The sequence below is a fragment of the Parus major genome, chromosome 12 (genome assembly GCF_001522545.3).
Source record: "Parus major isolate Abel chromosome 12, Parus_major1.1, whole genome shotgun sequence".
NCBI lineage: Eukaryota > Metazoa > Chordata > Aves > Passeriformes > Paridae > Parus > Parus major.
Genome location: NC_031781.1, coordinates 811,093 through 825,664, shown reverse-complemented (window position 1 = coordinate 825,664; position 14,572 = coordinate 811,093). Strand labels below are relative to the sequence as shown.

Genomic DNA, 14,572 nt, shown 5'->3' with positions numbered 1-14,572 from the left:
CCCAGAGGACCTTATCAAACTCCCTGCATTTTGTTAATTTAAGCAGGGAGTTTTCCCCTCCCATTGGTTAGACATGTCGCCTCTGACGTTGGATGGAGGTGGTTTAGTCATAGGAATTAGAAATAACTCTTTAGTTGACGCCTTTGTCCTAAGTTTTCTGTGTTTCATAACTATCAGTTAATGGAAATATTTATATTTCCTCTGGCGTTGGGCTGAGGTAGTGTTTGGATGGTATAGAGAGGAGCAAGTTCCGGATTCCAATTGTGCTTTATAGTGATGGTAGTACTGGGATTCAGGTAGAGAGGAGGCCTATTACTGAGTCCCTACTGAGTGCAGGCATCTTAGAAAATTGTATGTCTCCCCATAATACTCCGAACCTTGCAGTTAAGAAGGCTGAAAATAAGTATAGACTTGTACAAGATCTGTGGAAAGTAAATAAAAGGACAGTTACTTGACATCCAACAGTGCACATACACACTCCTGAGTAAAATCCCAAATAGACATGCATGGTTTACAACAATCAACTTGAAAGACGCATTTTGGGCTTGTCTCTTAGCTGAGGATTGTCATAATTGGTTTGAGTTTGAATGGGAACACCCAGAGAAAATTACAGCTGAGATGGACATGCTGCCCCAGGGATTCTGTGAATCACCGAACCTCTTTGGACAGGCCTTACCCCAGGGATTCTGTGAATCACCGAATCTCTTTGGGCAAGCCTTACAAAAAATACTAGAACCATTCACCCTTGAAGACGGTGTGCAGATTTTGCAGTATGTATCTGATGTCTTAATATCTGGAGAGGAGCAGGAGTCGGTCCGGGCAAACCAGCATTAACGTACTAAATTATTTAGCGACAATTTGCTTAAAAGTTCCTAAAAACAAATTACAGTTTGTAGAACCCCAGGTAACTTACTTGGGTCATATAATTGGGCATGGTTACAAGAAACTAAGTCCAGAAAGGATCTCTGGGATTATGTCCATCGAAGCTCCAAAAACAAAAAGAGATATCAGGAAAATATTAGGACTATTTGGCTACTGTAAATTATGGCTAGAAAACTACACTCAGAGTGTCAAATTTCTGTATGAGAAACTGGTATGCCCAGACCCAATAGAATGGACAGAAATGGATGAGATCCAGTTAGAGAGTTTAAAGAAACATCTATCTTCAGTGCCAGTCCTAGGATTGCCAGATTGAGACAAGGAGTTTTATCTATTTGTAAACGCGAAGAGGGGTGTAGTGGTTTAGATTTGCCAATTTCAATTTCCTGGCTAATGCACCAAATAAATGTCGTGGTTTTAAAGCAGCAACTAAAAAATCACTAGAAAACTTACATATTTCTTGCTGTGAGATATGGATTAGAACAAGAGCGAAACAGGCTTAAAACTTAAAAGGAATAAAGAAAGTTTATTAACAAAAACTTACAAGAATAAGAAACCAGAATAAAACCTCCAGAATAACCCTTTTCTCTCCCTCTACCCAACCATTCCCTTGTTCACATGACAACAGAGAGACAAAAAAACTCTGGAACTTTGGTGTTTAAAACAGTCTCAATTCTTGCTATAATTCTTTCATCAGTATTTGTAGAGAAATAGAAGTCTTCTTCTGCTAATCTATGGAGTTTCTCACAAGAAAACTATTTCTTTTATAGCTTTCTATTTCTCTGATGCCAGCTGCCCGGAAAGAAACCTGCCATCAGTTGTCTCCTCCCGTTTCACATCACTCTAAGGTGTGTATGGGTCATGAGTCTAGGGATGTCATTTTTAAGGATGAGTTATTCAAAGGCAAAAGTTCTCTTCATCTGTTTTTGTGAGCTTGTCTGGAAACAGAAGTTTTCTCTTTGTTTCTTAAAGGCCACAAATCTTCAACTATTACTTCTTCTCCCACTCTGTTCCAGCATCTTACAGGATCACAACCACTTCACCATTTGCTCAAAATCCACACTTTGAACACTCCATTCCTCCCAATATACTCTGTCATGAATTAAAGAAGTTTTTTTTCAGAACACTATTGTCTATCTCCATAGCTTTAACAGAAAATTATTTCAGCTTATTAAAGCATCTCCTTATTCTCTCTTCCCCATCTAAAACTTAATTCCTTTCTTCACTGTCTTTGATGGTTTTATGGTGTCTTCTTACATGTTGATTATCTCTCTGTCTCTCTGGGGAAAAAAGGATTAATCTGTAAGTCTCATCTGGGTAGTAAAAGAGTTAAAGTCTTGGAAAGCTGCAGATCCTCATGGTGTCAGGTTTCAGTTCAGCAGCAGAAACTGCAAACCAAGCCAGGCCAGCTGGGTCCGCTTTTCTCCCCCTCGCCCTCCGCAGCCTTGTCCGGCCTGGTGGGGGGCGAGGAGGAGGAGGCCGAGCCTGAGCCCTGTTCCCTTTCCAGAAGCCAGAAACTAAAGAGAGCCTGAAATTCCCAGACTTATATCTTAAAGTAGGTGTTCACAGGTTGATTTCAATTTTCAAAGGCTAAAACTGCTTTGGTTCTCAGTCAGTTCTCAGAAATGGCTAGTAATTGGTCAGGAGATAAACTCCCATCAGCCTCCAGCAGCTTCAACTTCCCCCAGCTCCCAAAGCTAATCTTAAAGGTGCAGAACTCAATATATATATAAAGCAGGAGATTGGGAATACCAGTATCATAAAGTCACCCCAGGACAAGGGGATTGCATACAGAGTATTACCGCAAGAATGGGTGGGCTCAAAGAAGCCCATAGCTTACCTCTCAAAACTTTGAGATCCTGTAGCTCGGGGGTGGCCTTCAAGTAATCACTGCCACTACTCTACTAACTGAGGAAGCCCAAAAACTAACATTTCAAGGAAAGATCAAGGTATATACCCCGCACAATGTTAAGGGCCTACTAAGCCAAGGTGGAGACAAAATGGCTTTCAGACTCCCAGATCCTAAAATATGAAATTGTATTGATGAATTTGGATAACCTCGAGTTAGTAACCACAAAATCATTAAATCCGGCACAATTCTTGTCAGGAGAGACAGCGCCTGGTTTAGAGCACCATTGCCTAGATGCTATAAGCTTACAGACCAAAGTTAGAGAAGACCTAAGGGATGTTCCTTTAGGTTATGGGGAAACCTTTTTCACCCATGGGTCCTCATGGATAGTAGACAGAAAATGAACATCTGGTTACGCAATTGCAGCAGTATCTGGAGGGGTAGACATAAAAGTTCTAGAAAAGGGAAAGCTACCAATAAAGTGGCCAGCCCAATTATGCGAAGTCTATGCACTGAAAAGAGGATTGGAGTTACTTGAAAAAAGATGTGGGACAATCTATACCGATTCCAAGTATGCTTTTGGAATTGTTCACACCTTTGGCAAGATCTGGGAAGAAAGGGGATACTTGAATTCAAAGGGAAAAGATTTAGCCCATCGGGAATTGATAAAGTCCACCCTAGATGCCCTGATGGCACCAAGGGAAGTTGCAGTTGTCCATATAAGGGGCCACCAAAAAGGGGAACGCGATCAAGGTGGTTGGGAATCGGATCTCTGATTTGGCAGCAAAAGAGGCAGTACAAGGCCCAGAAGAACCCTCACAACTTTTTAAGCTTACCGGCACCACAGATGAAACAAAAGAGAATACCTCAGATAGTACACCTATATTCAGTGAGAAAGAATTGGAGCTTATAAAAGAACTAAAGCTGAAACAAGGACCTCAAGGGGAATGTGAACTCAAAGACGGGAGAAAATTCCTAAGCAAAGCATTAGCACACAGGGTACTGGATGAAATACACAAATTAACACATTGGGGGATGCAAGGTCTATGTGATCACTTCTTAAGGGAACCCCTCTGCATAGGGGTTTATAATATAGCAAAAGCCATCACTCAGGGCTGTGTAACGTGTCAAAGGGTAAACCAGCAAGTGATGAGGAAACCCATACCAGAGGGAAGAGAACTAGCTGAAAGACCCTTCCAAAATGTGCAAATTGATTTTACAGAAATGCCTCTAGCACAGGGATATAAGCACCTGGTAGTGATTGTAGATCACCTAACTCACTGACTAGAGGTTTTTCCTACTTGAAATGAACAGCAAGAAGAGTGGTCAAAATACTTCTGGAACATATTGTCCCCAGGTATGGGTTAATCAATAGCATCAGCTTGGACCAAGGCCCCCACTTCACTGCCCGCGTCCTCCAGGAAACCACCGAAGCTCTAGGGATGAAGTGGAGATTACACACCTCATGGCATCCCCAGAGCTCTGGTTGGGTAGAATGGAGGAATAAAACCATTAAAACAACTTTAACCAAGCTAACTCTGGAGACTAAACTAGATTGGATAAAATGTCTCTGTTTGGCTCTGCTATAAGTAAGAACTCGACCTCAAGCAGATCTAGGGGTATCCCCCTATGAAGTGCTATTTGGACTCCTGTTCCTAATTACCCCTTACAGTACTGCTCAATATTTGGAAGGGGAAGAAACATCAAGGAGGTATTTGGAAACTGTCATTAAAATTGTAGAGAACTTCAGAAAAAAGGGATACTTTCCCCAAGCCCCTCTCTTAGAGGGAGACATATTAACCCTGGGGATTGGGTATTGGTAAAATCTTGGGCTAACTCTCCTCTCACTCCAAAGTTTGAAGGGCCCTATCAAGTTCAACTCACCTCACCACACACACGGCTGTGAGAATCCAGGAGAAGGGGTGGATGCACGTGATGGCTGTCAAAGGACCAGTGGCACCACCAGGTGAAGAAATAAACTCTGAAAAAGATTCCTCTAACTGGATTGTTGTCCCCAACACCAAGGACTTGAAGATAACCTTAAAAAGGAAACCCAAAGACTAGAGACTCTGATGGGAAACCAGAGTTGTAACAGTTCTATATATCGTTAGGTGTTCTCTTGGTTGCAACATACGTATTTAAGTGTTTCTCCAGTTCTTGTGAACTAATGTTAAGTGTTAAGTGGTTTCTAGTTATTTGTAAATGCACCTACCCCTAAAAAGGTTAAATTGTAACTACCACCATTATCAGCTGAAAAAGTAAAAGAAACCCCCGAATAAGGCTCCAATTTCCTAGATCACATAGCCAAGACTATATCCCTCAGAAGGAAGCTTTTCCCAAGACTAAAAACAACCATAAAGAGGAGAAGGACAGAAATAAAGTTAAAAACCTTAGACCCAGACCCCAAAAGGGCATAAGGAAAACCCCAAGAGGCAAGACTAGGGGAGACCAAACATGGTTCCTACTGGACTCTTGGGAGTCACGGACCAGAGAGAGCCTAAAAAAATCACCACAAGGCTCATGGCAGGTCTAGTGATAGTACCTCACCAATGCCATGGGGATGGACTCTTGCATAAAATGTTACCATCCCCTATATGATGGGGAGCATCTAGGGTCCTTGGTAAGGGTTCACACAAATTTGAGTCCTTCTTGTTACAACAAATCACAATTGGAAGAATGCCAAGAAAATGGAAAAACCTATTGGTATTGGAAATACCAATATTAAACGTATTGGAAATACGGCCACTTTTAGAGAACGTCTTCTGGGAGATTGCCCCATGAGGGATACCTGGCTCTGCTTTGAAAGGAGTGAACCAGTAAAAGGTGAACCCGATGTAAAGGAAAAAAGAGTAGACATGAGAGTGGGAAATGAAGAATGGGAAAATTTAAGTGGGAAGAATTTGTGCATTGATTTGAGAAGACCAGCAAAGAATTAAATATAACTGATTGTTGGGTATGTGGGAGCACTAAAATGTCTGATATTTGGTCCTGGGAGGGAATCAGTTTAAAACCTCGGGAAATTTTGAGCATAAAACAAATTGGGGAAGGTCAAAGAACACCAGGGTATAGGAGAAGAGAAAAATGGGAATTAAAGCCTAAGGGAATTGGGGAGGAATGCATACTATGAACTGGGAAAAGACACAGAACCCCAGTGGGACAGATGGTGTGCAAAAGATACAATGAAAAATTTAGGAACTAGGTGGGTTCCCCAAGAACCCAACCAGTATTGGCCCTTAGGGAGAAGAGAAAAAAGGTGTATTTATCTTGAAGGGTACAACCTCTGTGAATGCGTGGACAAAGGGATCAATCCCTTTTGGGGAATCAGAAGCCTATCAAAATATTGGGAGCACTCCTATGAGGACAGGAAGGGTTTTTGGGAAGCGCCAGAAAATTTCTTCTGGATTTGCAGGGACACAGCTTATACACATCTACAGGGAGACTGGTCAGGTACCTGCATGACTGGGGTGATAAAGCCAGCTTTCTTTCTTCTCCCTAAATAAGTTGGTTCTGAGCTTGGAGTATTGATATATGACAACCTAAGAAGACCCATAAAAAGGAAGAGAAGGAGCGTAATAAACACAGGAGGGACCCAGAATTGGAAAGGAAGGGTCTGGACCACAGGTGAAATAATAAGAACTTCTGTACCAGCGATCTGGGCCCAGGATGGGTCCTGGAGGTGTAGGACCCCAATATACATGTTAAACAGAATAATCAGGCTCCAAGCTGTAATGGAAATAACATCAAACAAAACAAAACAAAACAAAACAAACAAAAAAACCCTGGCCCTTGATCATATAAGCAATCAACTCTCCCAGACCTGAACAGTGGTACACCAACTCTGACTGGCAGTAGATTGCCTCCTTGCTGATGAAGGGGGGATCTGTGGGAAGTTTAATACCTCTGAATGTTGATTAGAATTAGACGATAAAAGCAAAGTAATATGGAACATTTCCAAAGAGATCAGGAAAATTTCTTATGTAGGGAACCAAGAATGGACACCTAGTCTGAACACTGATTTGTGGGATAGTTTTTGGTCCTTTAAGGTCTGGTGGAAAAAAGTGGCATTCATTGGCATAGCAGGACTAGCAGGATTGTTATTTCTTCCCTGTGTCATCCCCTGTTAAATCAGAATGGTTACTTCAATGATACAGTCTAGCAGCATGATCCCCAAAGCACTAGAAATAACCCAAGAGAAGGGAAAAACTAAAATCGTAGTGTTAGAGAGTTCAGAGTGGAAAGAGGCTAAAAAGGTATGTGATCAATATCAGAGACTAAGGAAATTATACTAGCAGGAGCCCAAAACAGCGAATTGATGCAAGCTGATGCCTGGTCAAATTAAAAGGGTGGATTGTTATAAAAAAATCCGATGTTCAAATTATATGTTTGCTTACCCATGTTCCTGTCCCAGTCCCAGTTTATGTCCTTGGTTAAGGTGCTTGGTGTTGTCAGCTCCAAAGGTTCATTGTTAAAAGTTTTTTCTACTCTTTCATCATTTGTACCCCCCCCTAGTTCCCTTCCATTTCATTGGGTAATCTAGCCGCTGCTCCCCAGAACAGTCTTCCTCATTTCCCATAAGGACTCTTGCATGTGTGTATATTAAAATTATATTATTTGACAACAGGTCTGTGTGATCCTCCTCCTGGACGTCAACCATTGGGAGCAGCGGAGGCAGTGCACACCCCGAGCCTCCACCTCTAGGCCCTTTCCTCTTTAATAAAGGCTTGGAAACAAGAGCAGGAGGTTGTATTTATGTCAAAGCGACCACAGCCACCCGTGCACTTTATGGGGGATTCCAAAGCCCCCACGTGCCTTACAGGGAAGCCCAGCCTAGCTACACCGAGTGTTTTGACCTGGAAATCAAGTGTAATTGCAGCTGGGTTCTTGTGCCTCCAGTGCTGTTTGTCAGCCCCATTGGGGCCCACAGCTACATGGCCCTTCCCTTCCCTTCTGCCCCTTGCCAATAGCAGCAGACGCTGTGCAGCACCCTGCAGGATTGGTGATGGCCCACCGGTTAGGCCCTATCAAGTGTGTGTTAACTGGGTGTTGCAGTATGTTTATTCAGTTCTGTTAAAATTGTTAGTGTTTTGTCTGTTTGGTATGTTCCTGGTTCTCCCCCATTTACTGCTTTGGTTGGTTCCATTTGTCTGTTATGTAAACCCCTCCCAGTTTTCCTGAATGTTCCCCATCAATCACCTTTACCCTGCCCCATCTCCCCATCCATCATCGTAAACCCCACCTCTCCTTCCAGCTCCTTCCATGTTATATCATCCCTTCCTCGACACGTTATTGGTTGTTATGTTGTATTCCCGCCTTCTTTGTATCCCCATTGGTCCCTGACATTGTAACCTCCTCCCCTTACCCCTCCCTCCATGAGCTCCCATTGGACCCTGGACTGTCCCCGCCCCTGAGATAAAACCCAGTGCACAGAGGTGCTCTGGGCTCTCTTCGGTCCTGATTTCTCCCAGCCCAGACCCTTGTGCTCATCCCTTCTCCCGAATAAACCTGTTCCTGGGAAGTTCAGCCGAGTGAGTCTCCTCCTTCCTTTTGCCACCACCCACGACGCCGGATTTGGCAGAGCCCAGCAGGATTCGGTGCTCTGAAGGTTCTGCAGTGGGATTGCCTTTCCCCTGCAGTTCCCCACTCCTGGCGCCTGCCCGTGCCACAGTGGCACTGTAGAGCTAGCCTGGAGCTACGGTGCGGTCAAGAGCAGCATCAACTGGGGAGGAATTTTGTTTTTCCTGCTGACCTTGCTGGTCAGGCTGTGTCCCTGGAGATGGTCTTGATGGTTCCCTCTTTTCCTGGGCACTCCAGTGGAGGAGGTGCAGGCCCAGGTGATGGCACTGAAGGAAATGTGCCCTCAGCCCAGGGACGCTCAGCTTGGACTCCCCCAGCCCCTCAGGGCCCCGCCACTGGTCACAGCAGCCCCTGCCTGGCTCCTGCCTGCCCACACCGTGGTCAGCCCCGGCTGCTCCTGGACATGGAGCTCAGCCAGGGCTGGTGCTGTGTGGGCTTTGCTGGTGGTAGTACTTGGACACTGGGGTGGGAGCTACATCTATTTATTGGAACAGAAGACGTGATTTTGGCAGCTCTCAGTCATGGTTCAGTTGAAGGCTTCCAATTCCAATTCCTTTCCTGGGGAATTTTGGCTTGGATGGAGGGCTGGGCCTGTCCTCTCAAAGCATCACAAAGCTTGAAGGTGCAAATATAAACTCGTCAGTGTCAGAGCTGCTGCTGTAGCTCTTCGGGCTGTAGAGGTCTTGGGACCAGCCACCAGCTTTCAGCTTTTCTTCAAGGAGGTGCCTGTTGAGAGAAGAGATGTCTGAGGCCCCCAGCTGCCGCTGGCACACAGGGCCCCTCCTGCACAGCAGGGCCCAGAGCGGCCAAGGCTCCCCAGCACGGCTGGAGCTGCTGGCACAGCTTGGCCCAGCTGGACAGCTGCCCCTCAAGGACCCAGCAAGCAGGGGATGGCTCTGGGCAGGGTCCCTGGACAGAAGTGGGCCCCAGAGTGCCTCTGCCTTTCAAGGCCAATCTCTTCCCCTCTCTTCTTCCTTCACACCTTGCTTTGCCTCTGCCTGCTGCTCCTGGGGCTGCTCTTGGCCAGGCAGCCTCAGTGGCAGCCAGCACTGGCTGCAGCCCGAGTGGGCTCCCCAGGACAAGGCCCCGCAATGAAGAGGCCAAAGAAAGCCCTGGGCAGCAGCAGAAATCTTAGCAGAGTTATTTGGGCAGCCACTGACTCCCCACAAGTCCACAGCAGTCTCACTGAGAATATTTCCTGTCTACAACAGACTTTCTAAAGACGCTGTTTGAGGGAAAGAGGAACAAAACACTCACCGTTTTCTCTTGCAGGCATAGCAGATTCCAAAGCAGCACAACATGATGACAAGCTCTCCACCAGCCACCATGGCTGTTATCTCCAGCCAGCAGAGTGTTCCCTGACAGAAACCTGTTTCGGTGCCCTTCCGGGAATCAGGAACATGACTTGTGGTGCCGGCTCCATCTACGGAAGCAATGTGCAGTGTGAGCCCGTGCTGTGCTCCACTGCTGAGCTGGCAGCACGCTGGGTATGGCCTGGATGTTCTCTGTTTCCCCCAGAGCTGGGGCCTGCAGGCACCTTGCTGCCCCTTGGCACAGGCTGTGCCCCCCAGCAGAGCCCAGAAGGCCAGGAGCAGAGCCCAGGGACAGCACAGCTGCTTGGGCAGTGGCTCCTTCCAGGGACTCAGGCCAAAGCCATCCCTGAGCAGCCACTGCCACCCCTGACCCTCCCTGCTCTGCGACAGCTCCCCCAGCCCAAGGGGACAGAGCCAGGCCCTGTCAGGAGCCAGTGCCAGCTCTGCCCAGTTGGGAGCCAGGGCTGGCTGTGGCCCTGGGCTCATGGCAGGGCTCCCACTTGGGGCTGCTCCTGTGCCTTGGGCCTCTGGATGCTCATGGCCAGCTCTGGGAACAGCTGAAGCAGGAGGGACATTGGTGCATGAGTCCCGTTTCTTGGGGCTGACCTTTTGGCTCTGAGCTGGCAGCTCTCCCAGAGGGAAAAGCCGTGACGTACCCTCACCATCTCCCAGAGAATCGCTCCTGGATCCCAGAGGCTCAGTCCTGGACATGGGATGGTTAGCCAGATCACCTTCATTAACAGGTTCAGCTGCAAAGAAAGGTAGGACAGAAGAGCTCCTACAGAAGAGCTCTCTAGGAGATCCTCAGGCTCCCTGGGGCCAGCAAAGGAGCTGCACAAGGCACAGCCCTGGGGCACAGCCCTGGGCCTGGCCCCTTCCCTCTCTGCTCCTCTCCATGGCTGCACAGAGCACATGGAAGGAGACACTGGCATTGCACATGGGAAGCAGATTGACAGCAAAATGCTCCTTCCTCCCACTGACAGTGATGCTGTGGGATTTCTCAGGGCTCCAGAAGGGAGCAGGGCAAGGTTTCCAGAATCATTTAACCCTCTAATGACCATAACTAAAACGGCACATGAGACAGCTCTTGCCACCTTGACACTGATTATTATGTCAGGAAAAGCACATTGATGTCACCCTGAGTATTAAACCTTCTGATCTTATTTTCACACTTTCTAGCCACTTTTCCAGGAAAGTAACTATAAACATAGATGTTTATACATTCTTTCAGAGAAACATCTTTTGATGAACGTTTCTCACGACCAGTGTGATTGGGAAGGTGGTAACCTAACTATCCAATCCCTGGTTGTTGTCGAGAGTCTATAAATACTGGTATCACAAAAATAAAAGCCTTCTTTTTCCCTATCATACATTGAACCGTGGCTGTGTGAATCATTTTGTGTCCTACAGCAACACACTTAGAACTTGCCTTCAGCATCCTCCAAGAGCTTGAAACTGTTAAGTGCCAGGGCTTCGAGATAATCCATGTCCTGATCCCAATCTAGAAGGAAGCACAGATCAGAACCATGGCCATGGTGTGCTGGGATCCCTTTCTGCCTTAGGGAACTGGGCACTGTGAGGGGTTTGGGTAAGGCTGTGGGAGCCAGATGTCAATGGACATGGCCGGAGCTGCAGAGGGGCTTGGGGAGCTCTGGACTGGCTCCTGGTCACTCTCCACCCTCTTTCCATGCCCTATGCAACATCCCTGGAGAGGAAACTGGGGCAGCCCAGGGCTCCTGGGGACTCTATTCCCTCCCACAGAGGAAACCCTCCATAAAGCCCCGGGGAAAACAGCAGCAGGCAGTGCCACAAATATCCCTTCCTCCCTCCTGCCCTCCCTCTGCTGGGACAGCTCCTGCAGCCCAAGGGGACAGAGCCAGGCCCTCTCAGGATGCAGTGGAGCCTTGATCTCCCCCTCTGCCCTTTCCCCACCATGGGCACCCTTTTGCAGCCACTGCCAGGTTTTGGGATGTGTCTCCCACGAAGGGGCCCCAGCAGGGTAGTAGCCGAGTGTCCTGATCCTGCTGGGGATAATTCCTCTGGGCTGTGCCAGTGTGGATACTAAATGCAAAAAGCAAGCAGAGAACAGAGCCTGTGTGAAACCAAGTCACACAGGCTTCTCACTTTGGCCTGGGAAAGCATAAGAAGGAACTCAAATAGTCCTTGGTAAAGGAGAACAATTTGCAGGTGTTGTTTAGTCAAGGGGTGGTGTTCCACTTAACCAATGATGGTGATGTGTACCTTTAATGACCAATGAGAGTCTGATTTCTCGGACCTTCTCTAGTATGTGTATAAAAGATTATGAAAAATTAACTTTGCTCTGTTGGACAATGTCGCTAAGAGAGTCAGTGTTGTACTTCTTGCCGTTCCTAATACAGTGTGGCCATGCCACTTTTGTCCAGGCTGTACCTGCACTGCCAAGCAGCAGAGATGGCAGCTCAAGCCTCAGCAGGGCTCGGGCCCAGAGGCACAGCAATTACCTCGTGTGACTGTGCCTGGCATGGCCTCCCTTCCTGCAGCAGAGTCTGGCACAGAATCACTGCTTCCTTCAGGAAACATTTCCTGTTGCACAGGCACCTGTTTCATTCCTGGAGAATGAAAGAGGGACAGCTGGATCAGATGGAGCTGTTTTCCCATCAGGGAGGGGGCATCTTCAGGGAGCAATATTTGTCAAAGTCATGGGTAGGCTTCAGGAAATCAGATGGGCTTTGGGCATCTCTCCCTAGGGCCCTTCCTCATCCAAACAACCAGCCTATTAGATCTACCCCAAGATGGGGAAATTGCAGGGGATCTCAGGGTGTGCATGGCCTGTGGTGCAGTTTTGGGCTCCCTGTCAGCTGAAGCCAAATGCCTTCCTGCAGAGCTTGGGGAGAAGCTGCAGCCAGGCCAGGCTGGGAAACAGCCCTGCAGACCGTGAAAGCAGCAGCAGGGCAGCGAGGCTGCCATGGATCCCTTCCTGCTGTGCTGGGCACTGCGTGTCCAGATGTGCAGAGAAAGGCCCCGGCTGCTGAGTCTCAGGAGAAGGCTGAGGGACATGGACCCACCACGCTGTCTCTCCAGTTCACGCAGCATCTGGTCCAAAAGTTCGGAGGGCTTCCGAGACTTGTTTTCTCCTTTAGCTTGGGTCTTTCCTGCTGGAGGACCTTAATGGAAAATATTTCCATTTCCCAGGAATGGATCCCACAAAACCAGTGCTCAGGCTGTGGGGTCAGCAGGGACACACCACTCACCCCTGTGATGGGAGCCGGGCTGGTGTGCAGCATCCAGCCCAAGAGCTAGAGAAGTCTTCTCTGCAGACACACCTGTAACTCAACAGCCACAGAAGCTTCTGTCACCTGGTTCCTGCCAGGTTGCCAATCACTAATCTATGGAAGAACATAGATACCTTACCTGAGGGAGGTCCCACTGGATCCAAACTCTCTTCCAGCCAAAGTGCTGGAAAACGTTTTCTAGCATTCCAATCTAGAAGGAAGCACAGGTCAGAACCATGGCCATGGTGCATTCTGGGATCCCCTTTTGCCTTAGGGAACTGGGCACTGTGAGGGGTTTGGGTAAGGCTGTGGGAGCCAGATGTCAATGGACATGGCCAAAGCTGCAGAGGGGGCTGGGGAGCTCTGAGCTGGTTCCTGGTCACTCTCCACCCTCTTTGCAGGCCCTGTGCAACATCCCTGGAGGGGTGGCTCGACCAGCCTGGGGCCCCTGGGGACTCTCTAAAGCCCTGGGGAAAACCTTCCCAAATGCTTCCCAGGGAGAAGGGAGCACTGTCCCAGGAAAGGGGAACCAGGCCGCCTGCTCACCTGCTCCCTGTGCTCGCTGCAGAGCAGCCTGGGCAGCCCTGTCAGGCAGGGCCACTGCCAGGAGGAGCAGGAGGAGGAGGCGCAGAGCAAAGGCCATGGTGCCTTGCCCACTGCCAGTCCTGCAGCTCTTGCTGCCACCACTGTTCTGACACCGCTGTCCCAATGTCAGCACCGCTGCTGCCGCCGCTGCTGCTGCTGCAACAGTCGTGGTCAAGGACTGACTGCTCGGTCCTTGTGGTGCTGGGCAACCACGGGGCTCTGGCACCTCTGTGACCTCAGAGCCTGAGGTGACCTCATGGCCTGCTGTGACTTCAGCCCTTCTGTAACCTCAGAGCCTGTTGTGACCTCAGGGATGGGGCAGGATTTTGTGGGAATGGATGTCAAGGGGTGCCCTCCCAGTGAGGAGAGCGTGTTCTGCCAGGTAGCTACATCCAATCCATTTTTATTCACAAGAGAAGGGTTATATGACATTAGACAAGTGAGACATTTCATGGTTGTCCCTGGAATACCAATATCAAGTCAAAAATTTAACTCACATCAGTGATTCCTACTATTGCAGGCAGCACCAGCCCTGCTGCACTGACACTGAGTGTGTGCTATGTGGTGTCAGCTGGGTTTTGGGGCATGACTGACACAACAAGCAGGTCTTGTTATCCCCAAAAGCAATCAGTGTGTGTGGGCACAGGCAACCTCACCCAGCTGTTCATAATTACACCTGTCCAGTTACCTGGCTTTCTTTCAGTCATTAATCCATCCAGTGTCATTTCCGAGCTGCTGTACAACACATGATGTATTTAAAAACAGATGAGGAATGACTTAAGTGGTTTCTATATCCCTGGCTAGTAGCAGTACCCAAATCATACTGTATTGATAACTACTCAAGCCTTACTCACAGCCAAGTGTTTTTCTACATTACACTGAATTAGCAGAGAAATTAAGTGTTCCTGCATCCTTCATAATATTTTTTTACTTATTTTTTCCTTTGTAATAGATAATTTCTTTGAGGGATGGAGGAACCTGTTGGCTTGCTATGGAATAGTCTAATTGAAGATACACTGGAGAGATTTAAATTTGAGCTTGAAATATCTGTACTCAGGAAAATAGACAGTCATCCAAAATCCATAAAGACCATAGGGAAAACATAAACTTGCTATGAATTT

General features: G+C 47.7%; 1 protein-coding gene across 2 annotated transcripts; it reads right to left on the bottom strand.

The window, feature by feature from the left end:
• Positions 1-8,763: 8,763 nt before the first annotated feature.
• On the bottom strand, positions 8,764-10,373 carry LOC107210104. Of its 2 annotated transcripts, XM_033517507.1 has the most exons (3): positions 10,272-10,373; positions 9,560-9,725; positions 8,764-9,028 (listed from the first exon to the last, which is right to left on the bottom strand). In XM_033517507.1, the coding sequence occupies exons 1-3, from the start codon at positions 10,324-10,326 to the stop codon at positions 8,902-8,904; spliced, it is 348 nt and encodes a 115-aa protein (XP_033373398.1). In that variant the 5' UTR covers positions 10,327-10,373; the 3' UTR covers positions 8,764-8,901. The 2 variants fall into 2 exon arrangements, with proteins under 2 accessions (XP_033373398.1, XP_033373397.1); XM_033517506.1 differs by lacking the exon at positions 10,272-10,373 and having other exon boundaries at positions 9,560-10,134.
• Between the last annotated feature and the right edge of the window lie 4,199 nt (positions 10,374-14,572).